At 54.6% G+C, this 21,942-nt stretch overlaps 1 protein-coding gene across 4 annotated transcripts in view; it reads right to left on the minus strand.

Annotated features, from left to right (window-relative positions):
- The window catches only part of TRIM62 (tripartite motif containing 62), a 28,947-nt gene extending 8,557 nt beyond the window's left edge, over nucleotides 1–20,390 (minus strand). The window contains exons 1-5 of one of the 4 annotated variants that reach the window (XM_004740875.3): nucleotides 20,304–20,390; nucleotides 19,330–19,741; nucleotides 8,110–8,205; nucleotides 3,508–3,764; nucleotides 2,604–2,719 (exon numbers count right to left, since the gene is read on the minus strand). In XM_004740875.3, coding sequence (XP_004740932.1) covers nucleotides 2,604–2,719; nucleotides 3,508–3,764; nucleotides 8,110–8,205; nucleotides 19,330–19,737 — 877 coding nt within the window. In that variant the 5' untranslated portion in view covers nucleotides 19,738–19,741; nucleotides 20,304–20,390. Of the gene's footprint in view, nucleotides 1–2,603; nucleotides 2,720–3,507; nucleotides 3,765–8,109; nucleotides 8,206–19,065; nucleotides 19,144–19,329; nucleotides 19,799–20,303 lie in introns of those variants that run through there. The other 3 variants (XM_004740874.3, XM_045064154.1, XM_045064155.1) reach the window with 3 other exon arrangements.
- Between the last annotated feature and the right edge of the window lie 1,552 nt (nucleotides 20,391–21,942).

Raw genomic sequence — 21,942 nt, forward strand, 5'->3', positions numbered from 1 at the left:
CTTTCCCTGTATGGCCAAAGCCTCAGCCTTCAGTGCTCAGTTCAAACATCATCAGCTCAGTCCTTCTCCTGGCCCCACCAGAACCTTCTGTTTCCCCTTGGGGTTTCCACAGAACTGCATGAGTTGCTTGTCATAGCTTATCCCACTGGGCTGTGGGGTCTGGGAGGGTCTCTTTGCCCATCTGTATCTCCTGACCCCTGAAAATGCCTGGAGGCACTTTCAGTGTCTGTAGGTCAAAAGAATGAATCCAGCACGGGGCCAGCGCTCTGACTGCTGTGTGACCATGGGAAATCAGCGAGCCTCTCTGAGCCTCCGTCTCCCACCCAGGCTTCCTGGGTTGGTGTGAGGCCAGAGGATGCCTGGCTGGCTTAGAAGGTAAGGGCACAGGCTCTGGGCTCTGGCAGGTCTGAAGGCGAATCTGGACTGTAACACTTCTGGGTTGTGTTCACGGACAAGGTCTTAACAATTCTCTTTCCTCAACTGAAAAAGATGAGGACAGTAATACTGCCTACCTCTTCGAGAGAATTCCCCTTCATATCCTTGTCTCACCTTGAAAGGACATGGTGCCTTTGTAGGTTATATGATTTTGGGTCCCAGGGTCGACTCCCTCCACTAGAAGCCTGTTAAAACCTTCTCCTCTCTCTGCAAACCTCCCATTACCTCCTCCCCCCTCTCTTCATCGCGGGCGGCAACCTTGCTTCCTCCCTCAGTGGGAAAGGGGAGGCCATCAGAAGAGAGACCTCTCAAGCTTCCACCACTGCCCATTCATTCCCCCTCCTCTGGGCTCCCGAAGATGAGCTGTCTGGGCTCCCAGCAGAGGCGGCGGCAGAACCCCCCACCATCCACCCCGCTCCTGGACATCTCCCCGGCCACTCTCTTGGCCCTTCCCCCTCAGCTCTGCCCTCCTTCCGCTGGGTCTTTCCCGTCACCCACAAAGAGGCCATTACTTCTTTCCCCTTCAACAGCCTCTGCCACCTTCTCTGTCCGTCCCTTAAATCAAATGCCTGACTTAGAAATAGAAAGCATCGTCTCCACTGAGTCTCCACTCGCTCTCTCCTCCCACTCGCCCTTGGATGGCCTCCTATCCAGCTTATGCCCCTGCGGCTCCAAAAAACCCCCATGCTGCTGGACAACAGTCAGTTCGGGGTTCTCCCACCTGGCCTAGTGGCCTTCGCTGCCATCAGCCGCTCTCCCCACTTGGCTTCCAGGACAAACCTGGGATTCCACCCCCACCCCCTTCTCTGGCTGCTCCTTCCTGGTCCCGTTGGCTGGGTCTCCCTCCTGTCCCTATGATCTGGGAGTGCCCTGGAGCTTCAGAGTTGAGAGTAGCTCTGTCTCTCTTCTTTCACTTCCTAGGTGATGTCATCCAGGCTCATTAAGTACTGTCCACACGCCGATATCGCCGGCGCTGACCCTTGTCCTATATAGTACTTGTCATTCCAGATGCCTTCTGGCACCGGCGCTTAGACATCTCATCCATATGGCAAACATCACGTGCTTATAGCTCTGTCCTTCCAGGAAGCTTGGCCTGCAGCATTGTAGTTCCCTTGTCTTTTTTCTCTCATACCCGAGATCGGATTCATTGGCAAATCCTATTGGCTCTCCCTTCAAAGTAGATCCCAAATCTGATCACTTCTCTCCACCTCCACTGCAGTTACCCTGCTCCAAGCCACCACCGCTGGCCTGGAGTATGGTGGAAATCTCCTAACCAGTCTCCGACCTCCACTCTTCACCCCCTTCAGTCTATTCTCAACCTGGGAGTAAGAGGGAGCCTCAAGGAACTTAAGCACATCCCACTGCATGTCCCCAAGCCCTCCAGGGGTTCCCACCTCACTCAGCAGGAAGTCTGAAGTTCTCACACTGGCCCTCAGGCCCTCAGGGTCTGGCTGCTGCCACCTCCCTGACCTCCTCACCTTTACTCCCTTCCACTCTAGCCACGCCAGCCTCCTCGTTCCTTGAATATGCCAGGCTACTCCTGCCTCAGGGCCTTTGCACTTGCTATCCCCACTGTCAGGAACACTCTTCCCTCAGAAAACTGCATGATCACTCTCCTTCTTCCTTCAGGGCTTTATTTCTATGCTTCCTCCCTGGTGAGGACTTCTAACTGGACCTTCTACTTATTATCTGACCTAAAATCCCCTAGCTCCCTTCCTTATCTTTTATCCTTCTCTAATGAACTATGGATTTTACTTATTTACTTTCACTTTCTCTCTCCCTATGATATAAGATCCACGAGGGCAGGGAATTTGCCTGTTTTTCTCACTGCTATGTCTCCAGTACCTAGAAGAGTGCGTTGTGTGATATTGTGCCGTAGGATGGATAAATCAACTCCCAAGGCCTCAGTCTCTTCATCTGGAGAATGGATATATTAATGGCCTCATAATGGCCATATGAGGATTCACTGAGCTGAGTGATAGTGCGGGTACCGAGCACAGGCCCTGGTACAGAGCAGGTGCTCAGCAAGAAATTCTTCTTCTCCCTCTGCCTTGCCCCCATGCTATGTTCAGAGTGGGTGGCCAGGCTGGGACGTATCCCCTCACTCCTGCCGTGCTAACCCTTACCTCTTCCTGGGTGCTCTCTGGGGCTGGCAGGAAGGGCCTTACCTGGGTGGATATCCTGGAACAGAGACTTCCAGATGGTGTATTGCAGGGGGCCCGTGTACTTGGAGGTCGGGAAGTCTTCGTAAGTCAGATTGGTCTCATGGATTTTCCCTTTAAGCCTGGAAGGAAAACAAGAGAACAGGCTGCTTTGGGGGCTGGATTTTGGTCCCAACCCTGGGGACCCTACAGCCTCCTTCAGGGCGACTGACAAAGGGCAAGGTCATGTATATCAGGTCTGCCAGCGTCAGAGTCAAGTGCCTGTTTATGCCACTTCCTACTTCTCTAGCCTCAGTTATTTCATCTTTAAAATGGGTACCAAGATAGCACCTGCCTTCCAGGATTGTTGCGAGTAGAATACGGCGTAATGTATGTAAAATGCTTACCACAGTGCTTGGTTCACGGTCAACACCGAATACATGATGTTAGATATCAGGATTGATCATCAACAGACTAATAACGAAGTGTTATCATTATAAAAAGGGGCTATGAGACCAGAGAGACGTGCATTTGAATCCTGGCTCTGCCATATACTAGACCAAGTGATCTAGCTTCTCTGTGCCTGTTCCCACATGTGTGAAATGGGGGTGGCAGCTGTCGCTATCTCCAAGGGAGCTTATAGGATTATAATAATATAAATACTATGTATTACCTATAATATCAATATTATAACCAACAGAACATGTATTTGTAATATAAATAATGTTGCTCTATATGATTCTGCTTATTACATAAATAACAATATAAACACAGAAAACCTTTTTGGCCCAGGCTCTGGCATAGAGCCGATGTCCCGTACCCCTCTGATGAAGACGGGAATGAATGAGTTCTCTGCTAACCAGCCCCTGTGCCTCGGGGCCCACCTCCCCAATACCTGTCCGGGGAAGGTGGCTGCCGGCGGGGCCCTTACCGCTCAGACAGTGAGGCCACCCCGGCCAGGAAGGTGTGGCGGTCGGTCTCGGCCAGCCGCTCCTGCAGGATCTGGGCCCCCTCCTGCACCTTGCGCAGCTGCTGGCTGTAACGCTGGACTTTCTGCTCGATGTCTGTCAGCGTGCGCGCCGTGTCGGCCTCCAGCTCCTCCAACATCGCCTTCTGCCGCTCCCGCAGCAGCCGGTGCAGCCGCTCAAATGCCTCCCCGATGGTGGTCCGCAAGCTTTTGGTGGAAGACTGTGGGGACAGGCATCAGGGGTGAGGCCAGGGGGAGTGGAAGGGGATGACTCCTGGGAGAGAGGTGGAAGCGGACAGCCTTGCCGCGGGGAGTGGAAAGGGTGGTGGAAAAGCCGAAAAGCCGCGGTGGCAGGATAGGGCCGGCAGAGCCAGGGACAGCACAGGATTCCACGTGCCCCTTCCACTCACTGAGGCTTGCACTAGTGGAGCGGCAGAGGCCTGAAAGACATCTGGGGGCAGCCTCCCCATGCCAGGTGGGCTGGCAGGAGAGATTTGGGAGAGAAAGGTGTGAGGATGATGCCCAGCTTTCTGGCTTGGGGGTGGGAGGGACAGAGAAGCTGGGGGAGAGGTGGTGGGCGGGGAGAAGAGGCTGAAGTCAGTCTAGGATACAGTGAGGTCTTTATTTGTTAAAAAAAAAAAAAATCACTCATGGGGCTCAAGCCAAGAAGACAAGGAGATCACAGATATCACAAGGGCAAACTTGGGTGGTCACCCGCCCTGTCCAGCTACCCTTGTGAGCTCCTAGCCAAGAAACTGGACCAGGAGGTTAAAGTCATGATCACAGGAGGCAAGCCTGGACTTGCCCACTTCTCTGCTCCCGTGGGCACTGCCAGGCCCAGGAGGGGCTTGTGTGGGGATGGACACAGGCTTCGGTGCGCAACAGCCCGGGTGAGAATCTTAGCTCTGGGTCTCTAGCTGGGCCAACCTCAGTTGCCTAATGTCTCTGAGCCTATCTTCTTATCTGTGAGAGGAATGACACAATCACAGCGCAGGGGTCTGGGAAGATCGAGTGGGGGCATGTTCACCAAGTGCACGGCCTTGTTTGAGGTTCAGAGAAAGAGCCTAATGATTGAGAGATGGCTTCTGAGCTGGGGCCTGTAGGACAGGCTACAAGTCAACGGCGGGGGTGGGGGAGAAGCAGCACATGGCAGGACAACACGGGGTACAGAAGTGTGGCCAGGCTGTAGTGCCAGTGCGGGACCTGCCTCTGCAATTTCACTTTGTGGGATTCTGGCTGGGAGTTCACAGAGTCAGAGACCCCGCTGTGTTCTGTGCCCGGGGCTCTGTGGGAGGCTTGACAAAGGCTCAATTAGGGCCAGTTCCCTCCTGTCGCGGCAGCAGGAAGAACTGCTGGCAGTGGGCCAGCCTCCCTGCGCATGCCCACCCAGAGCGCCAGGCAGACAAAGGGGGCGGAGGGGAGGCTGGGGATGAACAGCAAGGCTGCCTGTGGCCTCCCTGAGCCCCTCCCCGAAACCTGAGGCTTCTGTGCAGCTCACGTGGAGAAGATGGGGCCTACCCTCCCTACAACCATCTGCCTCTGCCCCCCCAAGGACTCCCAGATCCCACAGCCACCCCTTCCGGCTCCTTCTCAGCCCCTCCATAGCAGTGTCTGGCGCCCTGGCCACCCTCTGCTGGCTGCATGTTCTGGTTTGCTTCCCACCTGGGTGGCTGCTCCCTCTGGGCCAGCTCCTTCCGTTCTCACCTACGCACCCTCCACCCTCCTGGATGGTCTACCTCCACTGCTTTGAGGATGGTTCTCGTAACCTCATCCGTGGCCTTGCACATCGCCTGAGCTCCACATTCACCTTTCCACCTGCCTCAAGCAGACTCCTGGGATCCCACAGGCCATCTAACTCTCTTGGTCAACTCTGTGTCTTTGGCAACAAACTCATGGCCACAGTGACCCTTCTAATGTGCAAAGTGGGCCAAAGCCAATGCTCTTTAGGAATCTTTCTGGGCTCCTCGATAACTAGTAAAACACTAAATTCCTTAGCCCGGCATTCTAAGTCCTCAATCTGATCCCAGCTTACTTCTCTAGTGCCATTGTGCTGCAATTCCACTGCCTAGAATGGACCCCCACCCCCACCCACACACACACACACTCTTTATTGGACAGGCAAACTCCTACTCAATCTGCAAGGCCCAGCTTGAAAGCTACCTCCTCTGTGACAGCCTCCCTCACTTTTTTAGGCAGTGAAATAGTTAAATGTCTCCAGAGCATTTTGGAAATACTCCTAGTACACAGTCTCACATTTTATGTGACTCCAGCTAGCGGACAATCCCCAGGGGTAAGAATGACATCTTTCCCAGCCATGCACTTCCTATGCCCATCCCAGGGCTAGGCACAAAGCTGATAGTCAGAATCTGCTTGGGAGGTGAAGAAGGGAAGAGTCTTGCCAAAAATTACTCTGCAGAGGTGAGTGCAGACTCCATCTTCTTTTTAGGATGGGGGCCTAGTGTCTCCAGGACAAAAGAGAATGAGTAGGAAAAAGGGCAGAGGCAGGGAGAGGGTAGCTCAAAAGTGACAGCCAATCCCGGGTGCTTTAAGTATGTTCCTGAAAGGTCTTCCCAACCTACTTGTCTTGCTGGCCACAGAGCCACAGATCTGGCTGCAGACCTCCCAGCACAGGGCTAGGATATCCATTAGGTTCTGACAAAATTGGACAGTAAGCTCCCAATGAACCACTCACTCACTATGGGACCTTAGGCTAGTTCCTCAACCTCTCTGTGCCTCAGTTTCCTTGCCAATAAAATGAAGATAACATTCCTACTTCTGAAGGAGTCCCCCTCACACCATACACACACTCATCTGTTCTATACTATTTATTGTACGGAGGCACTGTGCTAGCTTCTGGGGAGTCTGGTTGTCACAGAGGTGACATTCTGTGGGGCTCAGTTTCAGTGAGACAATGAACAGGAAACGCAATTACCAGCCCAGAGAAAGAGGTTCAGCTCAACTGGCATGCCCCATTTATTCTAGTTTTTTCTAGGGCAGAGCCATCCCCTCCTCCACCCAGCCCCCAATCCCTTTGGTGCTGTGGCTGGGAAAGCAGCCCCTACCCCAGCCCACCACATCCCTGGGAATACAGAGGGCTCAGAGGAACTGGGGCTGCTTCAGAGAAACACCCTGCCAAGAATGCATCACTTGGTCGGACCGACCAAGGAAAACATTGGGCCCAGGGAGGGAGATCAGACAGGCCCTCGGGCCGGGCCATTGGAGGGGCAGGCGCTGCAGGAAAGCCGAGTCAGGCACCAGGTGAAATATGACCTCCAAAGCATCCATAGGCATTTCTTGTATAAACACCCCAGTCCAGACAGGAAGTGGGGATGGGGGAACTAGAGGGGGAGGTGGCCCCACAGGACCCCCCAGAGGTAGACAGATGGACAGGAAAGCAGGGGAGAAAAAGGTCAGTGGAGAAAAACAATGGGGAGTGGAAAGAAGAGAACACTAGGGAAAAAACTAGACCATAATATTCTGCTTTCATTCAAATAGAGAATTTCATTTGCTTCTCTTCCCCCGAGGGTGCAGAATCACCAGGCAGATGGAGAAACTGAGGTTGTGCCAGGCAAATAGGCTAGCGTCTTCTGTTTCTCATCTATTGCCTGCTGAGGGTCCTGCCCACAGGCATTCCAGAATGTTCTCTAAAGAAATGTTTGTCATGACCTCCTTGAGACCCCACACGGGTTGGAGACCAAGCTGGGGCACATATCTGGATCTGCAATGGCCTCTCCAGGCCCCCGGGTGACCTCAGAGGTCCGGAGCATTCCTAAGGCTTTAGTTCAGCTACTGCTGGCAGCTGCACCTCTGCTAGTGAGTGGGGCCAGATTGAAATCACCGCAGAGCTTAGCAGCTGGGCTGGGGTCCCCAGTTCATGGTCCCAGAAAGGGCAGAAATCAAAGCAAGCCTTGTCCAGTTGGTGAGACATCGGTGGGGGAACTCAGAGGGAGGCCCTGGAATCCAGAACTTTAGGGCTGGAAGGAGCCTGGCAGGGTCTCTGGTATATAGATGGGGAGACTGGGGGCCAGAAAAGTATGGTCTACCCAAAGTCACACAGCGAAGTAGTGACTGGATCAGAATCCAAGGCCTCCCTCTCAAGTCCAGGTTTCTTTTCAAACCATTGCAGCCAGAGACTATAGGGATTGGCCTTACTTTGCAGTAGAGTCCATAACCCCACAGTCCGCGTTGAAGAGAGTGATACCAAGCCTGGGCCACAAATCATTGGGAGGGCTCCGAGGGGAACAGGCTCAGGTTGGCTCCTCCGGATTGCTCCCCTGTCCCACCTCACCTTCCACCCGGAGCAGGAAGGGAGAAAGGGCCCCACCCTTAAACCCAAGAACCAGCCCAAATCCTTGCCCTCAATCCTAGGAGTGGGTCCTGTCACATTTACCTTCAGGGAAGCCCCAGACTCCGTTCCACCCGCATCCCCATCCCAGCTCTGTCCCTCATAATAAGTTTGGCACCTTAAGACCCCGCCCCTCTTCCCAGAGGGCCTCGCCCCTCGACGCCCCGCCCCCAGCAGGCCCCGCCCCTCCCTGGCCCCGCCCCCACCCAGGCCGGACTCACCTTGGTCTCAGCCAACTGTCGCTTGAGCAGCTGCAGTGCCTCGGTGTGCTCCCGCTCGCTGTCCTGAAGGGCCTGAAGCTGCTCTTTCAGCTCCCTCTGGAACAACACAAGGCCTAGATGCGGTCAGACCGCCGCCGCTCTCCCGCGACCTCCCCCAAGACCACCCTCCCCGCACAGTTCAACAACCCCAAGTCTCCCAGATATACCGGCTGCTTTCATTTTTCCATCTTTCATCGGGAGTTTTGCAACACCCTCCTCTCTAGCCATCCTAGATGCTTGTGGTCTCCCTGTCCGACCCGCCTCCACATGACTTTCTTCCCCCGCCTGATTTGCTGGCGGAGACTCCTGGTTTGGAATCCTCGGAAGGGTACCGAGGCCAAATAGCACTGTGCTCCGCTAGGACTTGCACGTCGGGTGGGCTTGGCGCTGTTCTCAGGCCTTTGCTTGGATGGGGTCATTTAATATCTCAGTAACACAGAGGAAGGCACTATTATTACCTCCGTTTTCCATCGGAAAAATTGGTACAGAGAGTTTGTGAAACTGGCCCAAAAGCATGCAGCCAAGCAAGTAAGAGTAAAACCATAATTGCACCATGATTTTGACGTTAGGTGACATATCTTCTGCAGTGGTGACACCCATGACAGACAGCGACAAACATCCACTATATACAACAGATAGAATATGGCCACGATTAGTATTACTGATTTTTCCTTTCCCTCGGGTTCCAGTAGGGCTCAGTAGGACTCTGCTATCAATTTTGTTTTGATTTAAAAAATTTGATATTTTGTTCATCATGGGTTTTCTTTTTGTTTTGTTTTAATATTGATTTTTAAAAATTGCATTAAGTATTACCCACCTCCACCCCTGAGTTTTGGGGTGCCTACTTCAATGTTGCACCTCAGCCTCCCACACCTGTCTCCACCATCCTCCTGCCCTTACTCCCCTGCAGCTAAAGTGGCCTTCTTCCCATCCGTCATGGGCTCATCTCACCCTCATGATTTTGCCCTTGCTGCTTCCTCTGTCCAGTGCACTCCACTCAGATTTTCTCCCAATGATTCCTTGGTGTCATTAACCTATTAGCTCCAATGCCACCTAGTCAGGGAGGTCTCGCTCACATACGCTTCATCGACACCCTCAGTCCCACATCCTGTTTCGAGGTCTTCCTAGCACCTTCTGCTGTCCAAGACGCTCTTACTCGCTTGTTAGACAGTGTGTTTCCGGCTCATGGCGTCCACTAGACAGTGACTATCACAAGGGCGGGGGTCTTGTCTGGCTTGTTCACTGTTGGATCCCCAGTGTTTAGAATAGTGCTCAGCACACAGTAGGGCCTCAATGAATATTTGTCAAATGAATGAATGTGGTGTTGAGGTGGGTACCCCGGTGACAGGGCCCACTGTCTGCATGAATTGGGTGTTTGGCTCATTGTAACTAGTGCTCCTGTCTGTCCCTAGTGTCCCGCCTTCCCATCCCCCATGAGCCCATGAGTCCTATGGGGATGGGCCCTTACCATTCCCTGATCTCTATCCCCCATACCTGTCAACAGCCTGACACTAAGATGGGGCTCAAGGAGGTTTGCTTTGTGGATGAATTTCTGCGGAAACAGCCTCTGGGCAGGACCTGGGTTTTCCAGTCAGCCTGGGCTGTGAGAGATGCCAAGAAGCTGACTTACCTGTTCACCCCTACCTCCCTCCTACTCACCCAGCTCATCAGGGCAGGGAGGACCCTTGGAAAACATCTGGTCCAACTAATTTTACAGACGAGGCAGCAACATGGGAAGATGGTCATGATGACATGCTAAGGGAAGCATGCAGAAATTATCTCTGCTTACTATCCCTTAGCCATGCAACAAATATTTACTAAGTAAGTATGTACCAGGCACCACTGAGGCTCTGGGGATACAGCAGAGAGCGAGACAGACAGTCCATGGCCACAGGAACTGTCCAGGGTGGTGGGAAAGGGAGAGAATGAGCAAAGAAAGTCAGCCTGTGCTCTAGAGAAAATAAAGCGGTGTGGGATGGGGGTGAGTTTGGGGGAGGGTGGACAGGGAAGGCTCCTCTTCCCTGAGCTGTCACCTGAGATGACATGGCAGCAGGGCAGGGAGGGGCTGGCCTCGGAAACAGGAGTTAGATGGGACACTGGGGACGGCTTGTGCTGTGAGAGCAGAGAGCTCCCACAGACAGGATGGCTACCACCTCGGCGAGTGCCTCGGGGCCATGAGGCAGCTATAAAGATGGGAGGCACAAGCTGAAGCCAGAGGGGTAGGAGGAGGCAGGAGACTGGGTCCCTGATGATGGATTGTGACTCACTGATGAGCTAGGAAGCTGGCCCTCAAGAAAAAAAAAAGAGAGAGAGAGAGAAGCCCTGATTATTGGCATTTGCCAATTTCTGTGGTGTAAATGCTCCCACCAGAGCTGATTATCAAGCGATGCCCGTGAGGTCAGGGGCTGGGGATACCTGGCATAGTCAGCTGGCCGGAACTGGAGCGAGCCGGCTCCAGCACACCACTGCCTGGGGGCCTTTCCTACAGGCCTGCTGTACTGGGGAGAGAAAGACACATCATCTCCTCACGGCTGCCCGGCCAGGTGTCTGGTACTGACAGCCAACAGTCATTCCTAACAGATTCATGTGCATCTGAGTTGTTGGAGCAGACAAATGTCATTCCCCCGAAGAGTACAAATCGACTGCTCGTCAGGCTCCCCCTGACGGCCCTGGGGCTACCCAGCTTGGGACCTGGCTGAGGGATGAGCTGAGTGTGACAGTCGTCCCTCCTGGTGTCCTCACAGGTTCACATAAGACTCAGCCCCCCAGATGGCTCCTCAGAGTCTCTGAGAAAACGACCCCGGAGGCAGAGTTCCTCACAGCACTGAGGACACTCAAGAGGCCTGGACAAATCCCTCCCTGCTTCCAGGGCCAAGGAACGAGAAACATGGGGAGAAGGCCTGCCTCTTCCTCTTGGGCCCTGGGAGACACAGAACCTTCCTTTGCCCATTCCATGGACATATGCAGAGGTCTCCTTGGGTCCACACGGTGCTGCATCAGCAACAGGCAGAGATGCTTCAGGAGGGGTGTACATGAGTTGAGCTGGGGGGGAACACAGGGACACATGCGTTGACATGACAGGGAATGCTGGAATCGGGTTAGGGGACACAACACTTGCTGCTTTTCCCAGGTCCCCATCTCAGCGAGGGCCACCCTTACCCCTACTGCCATCCAAGCGAGAACTCTGGGAGTCACTCCTGACGCTGCCTGCCCACGAGGGCAATCAGTCATCAGGTTTGTCTCGCCGGTTGTCTCCTGTCTACACCCACTGCGCCTGGTAAAGTTTTCAGCCCTGGTTTTCTGGACTGTGACCCTAGGCTCCCCTCTGTCCCTGTGCTCTCCAAGTAGAGTGTCTTGTCTCTACGACAGATCTGTCCATGCTTTTTCCCTGTGCCCCATGGCAGGATCTCCATGGTCTCTGAGAAGACGGCCACGAAGCTTGAGTGTGGCACTCAAGGCCTTTACCTCTGGCCCCAAACTTCTTCTCCAGCCCTGTCTCTTGGTCCAGACCTGCACTGTTCAAGGCAGCAGCCACCAGCCACATGTGGCTACTAGGGTTAATATGCTTTGAAATGAAATAAAACTGAAACTCTGTTCCTCAGTGGCCCCGAGGTGCTGGGTTACGCGTCTGAATTGGTCAACAGCCACACAGGACGGGTGGCCAGTGTCTCAGACAGCACAGATGCAGAGCCCCAGGAACCGTGTGGTCAAACCCTCCGGATCTAACAGGAAACTGAGGTCCACCGAAAGGGACTGACTGGCCGGTGGCCACATGGCTTGACAAAGGAGAACCAACTGGAAAACATGGTGCCGGCGGCAGAAGTGAGACACGAAACAGGAAGCTCTGAGCGGCAGAGCTGGTGCAGAGAAAGGGCAGTGGCGGCGTCTGGGTTCACAGGTGCGTGTCATGCAATTCTCACAGCCATCTCAGGGAGGGGGAAATAAAGGCTCAGAGAGATCAGACAGCTGGCCCAAGGTCACACAGCTCCGTTTCCAAATCTGTAAAGAGCAGCTAATAGCAGTGTTGGGTCTGTGGTTGTGAGGATCCAATGACTTAATTTGCGACCTGACATGATGCCCAGAGTGACACTCAGTCACTCTTGGCTGCTGTCATGGTCATCATCATCATCTCAATGACATGTGAAACAGGGAGTCAGAACCGGTTGAGGCTTCCGGGAGAGACATCATTCCTGATGGAAAGCCCGGGGAAGATGGCTGGAGGATGCACTGGAAGGAGTCCTTCAGGGATCCTGGGTGGGGTCAGAGCATCCCAGGTGGAGAGACTAGTTGGGCAGGGGCACACCTGGTGTGTGCAGGAAGTGGGGGGTGGCTGGGGGTGAGGGGAGCCAGGTCTGGGCAGGTGGGTGGAGTCAAGCTGGAAGGGCCGGTGGGGCTAGCTGGGGTGAGAGCAGGAGGTGGAGGAGGCCTTGAAGGTCCTCATGGGGGGCTGGACTCTGGCGGCCCCATCAGAGCAGGAGCCTATCAGGGGGAGGGGAGTCCCTCGGAAGGCGGGGCCACAGCTCTGTAGGCCTCCCTTTGAAGAGGGAGCAGACCTGAGCAGACAATTATGCAAATGTCAGCTGACAGGCTCTGGGGCTCCCCTGCAGGTTTGGAGAGGCCCAGACCAGGGCAGCAGCCTTGGGGGAGGACAGAGAGCCAGGTCTCTCACACTCCCAAGGTCAGACTGCCCCTCCTGTGGGGCCACCCCTCTCCCATCCTATGGGCCAAAGCTGCTGCAGGAAACCGTCTCCTGAAGGCTTCAGGGCCCCTTCTCAACCCTGTCACCAAGCAGTGCTACCCATTGGAGATAGGGTGAATTCTGGCCTCAGAAAAACCTGGGTTCGAATCCCAGCTTTATGACCGTGGGCAGATCACCTCTTCCCCTCTCAGGGCTCACCTCTTGGAGGAGCCTCATCTGTAAAATGGGCATCAGAGCCACCCTTGGGGTTGGGCTGGGACTAAATAAGGCCACCTCCCCTTCTCTGTGCACCTGTACTGCTCTCTCTCCTACTCTGACCCAAGGACGCCAGAAGTCTCAACATGGCAAGCTGAACTTGCCCCACATTCTTCCTCTCCATCCCTCTCCCACGCCCAGAACCCCTGATGCTCCTGCTCCCCCAACAGGCCTGAACACTTGCATGTCCTCTCTCTCTTTGAGCCCCACCCCTCCTGGACCACCAGCAATCTCTCGAAAGGCCTCCTGGCTGCTCCCCTGGCCCTCAGACTCTCCCAGACTTCCAGCTGCCCATTGCCCATCATGCAGACCTGGCCTGGCCCAGGTCTCAAACCTGTCCTTGGCTCCCCAGCATCTCTAGGAACAAATCCAAGCTCCTTGGGATGGGGTGGGGGGGTGTTCAAGGCCCTTTCTCAGCCGGGGCAACCTCACTCTCCCATTCCTGCCTGAACCCAGATGCCCTCCCCTCCAGCCACAACTACCCACCCGCTCATCTCCATGCCTGTCGCTCGGCTGACAGCCTGAGTTTCAGTTCTAGCAACACTTCCTGGTGCCATGGCAGTGGGTACAGATTCTGAGCCTCAGTTTCCTCACATGTAACACAGAGCAAGGTGCCCCACCTTTCAGGGGTGCCGTGAGGATTCAGTGAGCGTCCCCACCAAAGCGCTGTCCCTGCCACTGCCCTTGCCCCTGCACCCGGGCGATGGGGGTTGAGGCTCTGTTAGCTCCTTGTGTCCACAATGTCTTCCCTCTCTGGCATCATCCCACACCCACTCCATCCGGGGCAAGTTACAGAACCTCTCAGCCTCGCTGTCTTCCTCTGTGAAATGGTGCTGGTGCGAGTCCCAGGCAAGGAACTGGGAAAGGAGAGGGGATTTACTGCCCGGAACAGCACCTAGCTCACTGCCTAGTGTTTGCTTACAGTTGTTCTTCTTTCTGTTGTTGTCACTGCCTACCTGATCCTACACTTTCTATGAAATAAACATCCCGAGGCCACCCAAATTCAAGTTCCTACGCCATGGCTGGTGCTTAGCTAAGGTGTCCTGGATGAACATTCCTGGCAGCCACGGACACCTGTGAGGCAGGAAGTGGAAATGCCAAGAGCCAGCCCCGAGCTTGACTCCCCGCCAGTCTCGCCTCCATGGAGGCTGCTGTTGGCACAGACATCCTGTCCTCTGCTGGGAGAAGTAACAGCAGAGGCTGCTTCCTTGGAAAACAAAAAACCCTGGCTGCTTCCCTGTCCGTGGCACCAAATAAGGCGGCTCCGCGACTGCTCTCCATTTGGAGAGGCAGCAAGTCTCTCTCCCTCTTTACACATCAAGTGGACAGTCTTGTTGTTACTTGTCTCTCCCACACGGGGAAAGGGTGAGAGGAGGCAGTGCCTTCTGCTCAGCCGGAAGAAGCTAGAGGTGGGATCTGAACCCAGCCCCCTCACCCCATTCTTTCCCCACATGGCTGTCTCGGTGTCTCTGGGTCACCACGCCCAGCTTGGCAGGGCTCCCACCCAAGGCCAGTGTAGTACCATCTCCCCCCGCAGGACAGAGGCCTTGGGAAAGGCTCCAGGGGTCACGTGAGGCCCGGAGGGGGTGGGTGGGAATGAGCATGATCCCTTCTCTGGAGGCCTGGAAGCTGAGGTCTCAGGCCAGAGAGCCGGCTGCATGTCTGACCAAGAAGACATCCAACCACCTGCCCTCGGAGCATCAGGTAGCACAGAAGGTGTCCTTGGCCTGACCCTGTGTTGAGTACTTGAAATATAAAGACAGGCAGCATGGGGGGTGGAGGGACGTAGGGGCCAACCACCTGGGCCTCAGAGGCAGCAAGGAAGCGGGGAGTGGCTCAGTCTGACTGGCCTCTGATCCTGCCCCTGGCATCTCCCAGCCAGGTGACCAAACCAGGCACTCCATTCCTCTGAGCCTCTTTCTTTGCCTGGAAAAGGAGCAAATGACAGGACCACTTGACAGGGTTTTATGAAGATTAAATGAGGTAATACAAGGAAAGTGCTTAGTCTAGTCCCAGGCAAAGCGCCAGGGCCCAGTAGGTATTGACTGAGAAGCCCCAAACTTCTGAGAGGGGGCTCCCTCCCTCCCTTTGGCTCTGTGGTCCAGTGCTCAGCAGTGAAAAAGAAAGGTGGGTGTGTGGCGGGGGAAGGCATGAAAGCACACACACATGCACACACATCTGTACACAAAAATTCTAGAATTTTTAGGAAAATCTAGAAGCAATTCTAACCATGTCTTTCTATGGGGTGAGATTATGGTGGGGAGTACTTTTAACTTATGTAGCTCTGTTGATTATGTTAATTTTAGAGTCAGAAACAATAAGGATACTTAAACATTGTGTGCGACTCAGTGCCGGGCACAGTTATCAGGTACTTTTGATACCATAACCCTGACCCGTAGAACATCCTTCCCAGGGAGGTCATATTATCCCCATGTTATAGATAAGCAGGTGGAGGCTTGGTGTAGTGAAGTGACCTGACCAAGGACACACAGCTCATCAGTGATGATGCCAGGATCTGACCCCAGTTTTGGAATCAAGTTCAAAGCAATTCCGCCTGGCAGGCCAGGGAAAGCTTCCCGGAGAAGGTGATAATTAAGCTGAGCCTAGAAAGCTGTTTAGAGCTTCTTTAGGACAAGGGTCTCAACCAGGGGTGACTCTGACCCCAGGGGACATGAGATGAAGACTGGAGATGTTTTGGGTTGTCACAGCTTAGTGGGATGGGAGGGTGGGGGAGTGAGAGGGGGTGGTGGGAAATGCTGCTGGTTAGTTTTTAGGGGCCAAGGATACTCCTAAACATTCTAGAATGCACAAGACTGCCTTGTACACCAATGTCAATAGGGTACAGTATGATATCATTCTAGAACTGTCATTTACTGAGTGCTTACTAGGTGCGGAGTGCGGTACTGAGTTCTTGCAAATATCATCTTATTTCATCCACCCCCACTGCTGTCAGTGAGGGACTTGAAGCTCAGAGACGGAAGTGACTCTTCTAAGGCCACATCGCCAAGAAGTGGCAGCACTGGGATTGAAGCTGCCCGGTACAAAGTGGGAGTTCTTCACCTTTCTGCTCTGCTGCCTTCAGGATTTATAATAAATCTAAAAGCTGCAGGCCAAGCGCTAGGTGGGAAGGGAGGAGACTCCAGCTGAGCCCAGGCACAGCCCTCCCAGGGCCTCGGGCCTGGGGCAAGGTCCGCTTTGTCCTCCTCTGCCATTGCGCGCCACCTGTCAAGTGAGGGTTGAACCAGAAGATCTCCAAGGCTCTGCCAGCTCTGAGTCTGTTCTTCTCCCAGAGACGGGCCCAAGCCCAGGCTCTCGCAGCCCTGGGGACAGAACCACCAGCAGCCAGGAGAGAAGGGGGGGCAGTGCCGGGCAGGCTCAGCCTCATTCCCAGTGCACACATAGTGAGTGAGCCCTGCTCTGTTGATTATGTTACCCCACAAGGAAAGAGAGGCAGGTGGGGTGGGGAGTGGCTTGAAGCTCTCCCAGGAGCTCCCCTCTTGAGTGCGGAAGGCATGTTTCTCTGCCACCTTCTTGCCAAGCCCAGAGGAGGCGCCAGAGCAAGGCCTCCTCCTCAGGCAAGAGAGGCAGGTCTGGGCATTCGCCCAGCTGGGCTCATGAGGTCTCACAGGTAGAAGGACAAGGGATGGGAGTGCGTGCTGACCCAGCCCCTTCCCTGCGCCAAGCATCTCAAACAGCAGGTTCATCTCAGGTCAGTCTCCTGAAATCCTGGTAGGAAAGAACCATTTTGACCCCAGCCTACAGACCAGAGAGCATCAAGGCTTCCATGAAGGGACTTGGCGAGTCACACAGACGGGAAGGTCTGGAACCCAAGAGTACCTGACCGGAGGATACTGCCCTAGAGGGTAGGTAGGTGGCCATCTTGTTCTTTTCACCGAGGAGTAGAAGCATGTCAATAACATTTAGAGAAAATACACATTTAATTCCTCCAGCATTCCCCTAGGACGTGGAATGGATTGCAAAGAACTGAGTATTCTGATTTCCTGGTCTGCAGACAGGGGAACCCAGGCTCAGAAGGCAGAGGCCTCTCTAGCTAGAAGGTCAGACAGGGAGAGGAGGGGAGGGACTAAGTGGCAGAGGAGGGATATGGCCTGGGGTAGGTGGAGCTTCCTGGTACTCTCATAGTCGCTTGGTGTGGCTTTGGGGGAGTCATCTCACCTCTCCAGCTCTCAGTCATCTATATTAAGAAGAGGTTGGACAGATGGTTGCAGCAGAGTCCCTTCAAAGCCTCACAGCCTGCACCCAGCCATGTCAAAGGTTCTCCCCTCCCTGTTTATGTGACTTCACAAATAGAGAGATGGGGATACCAGAGCTTGCCACAAAATGCTCTGGGGATAGAAGGCCCATGCCAGCCTGTGCAAGCTCCCAGAGCCCCCAGTTCTTGCTCCCTATCCTCAAAAAGCCAGACTGGGAAGGAGTCAGTCATGGTTTGGGGATGAAAGGGGCAGGGAGGGAGATATGATATGGTGAACATGGGGTCATTTCTCCTGGGCCATGGGTCATCCACAGGCATCTGCTAAGTGCAGGCTGACTCGCAGAGACTCAGGGTTGGGGGGAGGATACCTCTTACAACATAAGGGTAAGTAGTTATTTAGCTCCTGCTTAAGAGTCCCAAGGGCCAGGGAGCTCACTACGTGCCAAATTAGTCCACTGCATATTCAAGAAATGAGTGAAAAATCTGCTTCCAAAGGCTCCACAGTCTGGGCCAGCTCAGGCCAGAATTGGTCCTTCACTCATTCATTATTCAAACTTTACTGAGGAGCACGGATATGCCAGGCTTGAGGGCTATAGATACGATGAATCAGAGACTGTTTCTGCTCTTTGGGAACTGTGTGCTAGATTGATATCCCCAGGCCAAAGACACAGGACTGGTGGATTGAAATGGTTTAGGTGGAGGAAAAGATTCTAGACTTCCACGTTGAAATAAGCTTGGGTGCCATTTTAGTAAACACATTAAACGGATCTCTTTGCCACAAGATTTCTCCAAACTTTTAATATGTAAAATGTACATGCAGAATCCCCCAAGGGACTATCGAGAATATACTCTTATTTCCCCAATATAGCTGATCTTGGAATACTACTTTTTAGAACAGCATACTTATTAACAGAGGATATTTGAGGAAATGCAGCTCTAATGCTTTTTTTTTTCTTCCCTCTTTTTTGGCCAGGGCAGATTGGGGATGCTTACACCCAGAGGACATTTGAGCAGGGCTTTGAGAACTGAGTAGGAGTTGGTCAGTGAAGATGGGAAGGTTTCAGGGAGATCATTTATAGTCCTAGGTTCACTATGCTCAGGTTACCCTGCATATACTGTTTCATTTAGTCTTCAAAGGTCTTGAGTAGGGTAACAGAGCCAAGGAGGTCATCGAAAGCCTCTGGCGACTCCCAGAGATCCACCCCCTCCCTTTTCTTGAATCACCTCACCTCAGGGCCTTTATTCTCCAAATCTTGAATCTTAAGTCCTGTTCCCACAGTCATCCTGGCCTCTCCTCTGGTTTAAACCCCAAATAGTTCTTAGGGTACCTGGACTTGATCCTCCCTTTAACCCGTCACATACCCTGGCCTACCTAGGCCTTGGCAACCAAACTCACGCTCTCTGCAGTTTGGATGGCCATAACTTAGGCTCTCTCAGATTTCACCCTGGCCTGCCCCCACAAAATCTAGCCCTGCTACAGTTCCCTAGGTCCCGATGCACGCCAGATGGAGTCCCGCCCCATCGGCCCCAAGCCTGCCCGTCAGCGACTCCAGTCCTGACCTATTCCCCGACGGCGGCCCCGCCCCCTGTGTAGCCCTGATTGTGTTCCCCTTCCCATCAGTGTTTTGACGCAACTCTGTCCTGAACCGTTTATTTGTGGACCCTGCCTTCAGGTCCAGGCCCCTGACCCCAGACAGTGGCCCTCCAGCTCTGATTCGTGCCTGTCCCCAACCCTGCCCCAAGCCCGTACCTGGGTCATCTCTGATCTCACTGGTGCCGGCCGTGTCACTCCATGGCTGGCCCCTCCCCAAGGACCCACCCCTACTTCGGGTCCGTCCCGGATCCGCCAGGTGCGGAGGGCCGTAGGCCCCGCCCCGTCCCTGTCCCGTACGAATTCTGATAGGGCCCTGACCCTGCCGGCGGCCCCGCCCCGTGGCAATTCGGACTTGGCCCAGCCCACGGTTCAGCTCTGACCCCGCCCCCGGCCCCGCCCCCGGCCGGCCCAGCAGCTCACCTGCAACTCCTCGAAGGCATCGTCGATGCCGGTGACCTGGTGCTGCTCATGCAGCGCGGGCTCATCGCAGAAGAAGCAGAGCAGCGCGCGGTCCGTGAGGCAGAAGAGCTTGACCTTGTCGTGCGCCTGGCAGGGTCGCGCGGCGCGGCGCGCGTTGAGGATGGCGTCCAGCGGGAAGGCGCTGTAGCGCTCCACGATGTTGGCTAGCTTGAGGCTGGGCGCGAGCGCGGGCTCGGCGAACGTGCGCCGGCACTCGGGGCAGTCGCGGGCGCCCTGCGCCTCCTGCCTCACCCAGTGCTCTGTGATGCAGCGGCGGCAGAAGTAGTGCTCGCAGCCCAGGCTCACCGGGTCCTGGTAGATGCTCAGACAGATGGAGCAGAGCAGCTCGTCCTTGAGGCTGCACGCCATGGCGCTGGGGGCGGCGAGAGGGGGCCCTGAGATTAAGGGGGGAGGCTGAGCGAGCGCGGCGCTGTTGGGGGCCGCAACCGAGAGATGTGTTCAGGGAGCAGACGGGGAGAGGCAGGAGTAGGAGCTACAGAAGGAAGGGGGGGGGCTTATCCGGGAGGGAAGGGGGGAACGCGAGGAAGAGGTGCAGGGCAGAGACTAGCCGGGATGCGAGTCCAGGAAGGTGGTCTCTAGGTAGTGGGTGACTCGAAGCGATGGGGGCTGGAGGTAGGGGGCCCTGGTGTCAGAGGGAAGGGGCTCCTGGCAAGGAGCTTCTAGAGGAAGGGACAGTCTTAAGGGATGGGTACTGGGAGAAGAGGATCCAGGAGGGGGGCGGAGGCCTTAGGGGAGCTGAAATCCCGGGATGGGTGCAGTGGGGGGAGGGGGAGAAGCTGGGGATGGGGAATTCTGGGGAAGGGGAAAGCCAAGCGGAGCTGCGCCGCGGACGTGCGTGGCAGAGAAGAGGAGGGGCGCGAGCAGCTCGGCTGCCTAATCTCGGCTCCAAGACCCCGCCCGGCGTGGCCCCTTACCCCTGCCGGCTCAGCGACCACTGCTCCGGTCCGAGCGCAGCCTCTCAACCCGGAACCAGCCGAGCGCAAGCTCTCAGCTACAGTGACTCCCTCCCCGCCCCCGCGGGCCGGGCCCAGGCGACTCCGCCCCTGCGGCGGGCGGGGGAGAGGAGAGGCGGGGCCAGGCCTCCAGCCTGCGGACCCCCTCGCTGCCCCCACCGTTCCCGTACTCCCCGGGGACCGAAGCCCCAGCTGTTCCTTCAGGATCTGCACACAGAACAACATGAGCGTCTCGCTTAGGATCCCTGCGGCGGGTGAGGACAGCTCATTTAAGAGGATAACAAGTAAACAAGGAGCATCTTTCTGGATGATCGACGTGAAGATTTGGGGAAAATAGTATTTTTTTGTTAAAACAAGCAATGATGCGTGCTGTAATGTGTATAAAATACAGCCTTTGCATAAATTGCAAAGATAGACTCGAGAAAATGCCCAGCTTGCTTACAGCAAGTTCAGGGTTTCCTCTTCACTTTCTTAAGGAGTGCTTGGGGGAGAAGTTTAGAAAGCCCTGTCTGACCCAAGGAGTGGCCTCTATTCAGCAAACATTCCGGAGTGCTATTTTGTGTGTGTGTGGGGGGGGGGGGGCGCGGGTTGGAAGGTTGGAGCAGGAGAGAAGGAGAGAGTAATAGGAGACCTTATCTCCTATGCCAGATGGAGAGGGGATAAGGGATTTCTAGATGGAGGGGACAGCCGGTGCAGAAGCACAGAGGCGTGAAAGGGGAGGGCACTTTGAGGGAAGTGCAAGTAGTTCTGTACGGTCGGGGGTGGGGTGGGGAAGGCTTGGAGAGGAGGGTATTGTGGGTCACGGTAAAGGATTTCCTGGAGGCATTGGGCTTTCTAGCGGGAAAATGACTTGGTCTGGTGTGGGTTTTAGGGAGTCAGGGAGATGCTCATTATACCATCAGCAAGGTAAAGGCAGGAATCCTTTCTGATATGTCTGCATATGGGCAGTGTTTGGTACACATTAAACTGTGTACTGAGTAACAGCAGCAAAGCTGTAGACCTAGGAAGAGAGACTTAGATCACTGTTGTCAGAGACATTGAACGTGTCTCCCTAGTTTCTGCCTTCTCCAGACATGTCTTCACTGGAGTTAGACTTTTTTGAGGTACAATTTAAGAAACAGTTCAAAGTTCACTTCTCTGCTGTTTATGTCCCCTTCACATCATCACGTGGTCCCCTTGCCACCGTGATCTCCAGAAACAAGTTGGTAACTCATGCCACAACCATTCTTCCACTTTTCCTTGCAGTCAGAGCCTGATTTTGTTCAGGCGGGTCCCTTCCCCATGTGACCAACAGAATGTTGACCCCAGCCCAGTCTAGGAGTTCAAGTCCATGGTGGAGTTCTAGGAGTTCAAGTCCCTTTTGGTTCAAGTCCATGGTGGTGGATGCATTCTTCTTGCCAGTGAGAGTTTGGGCTTTGTCACGTGATACAGGTTTGGCCTGAAAAAAAAACAGAGGTCAAGCCTCTGGTGGGGAAGCAACTTCTGCTAAAGATCTCTTCCCTTTCCCAAACTCTGGCCCCTTTCCTGATTGGGATGTGTTTGGTGGTGATGGTTGGAACTGCAGCAGCTAACTTGCTCCCAATCTTAGGAAGCTGCCAGC

This window comes from Mustela putorius, unplaced genomic scaffold, assembly GCF_011764305.1.
Source record: "Mustela putorius furo isolate JIRA1106 unplaced genomic scaffold, ASM1176430v1.1 tig00003853_pilon_pilon_pilon, whole genome shotgun sequence".
Classification (NCBI taxonomy): Eukaryota; Metazoa; Chordata; class Mammalia; order Carnivora; family Mustelidae; genus Mustela; species Mustela putorius.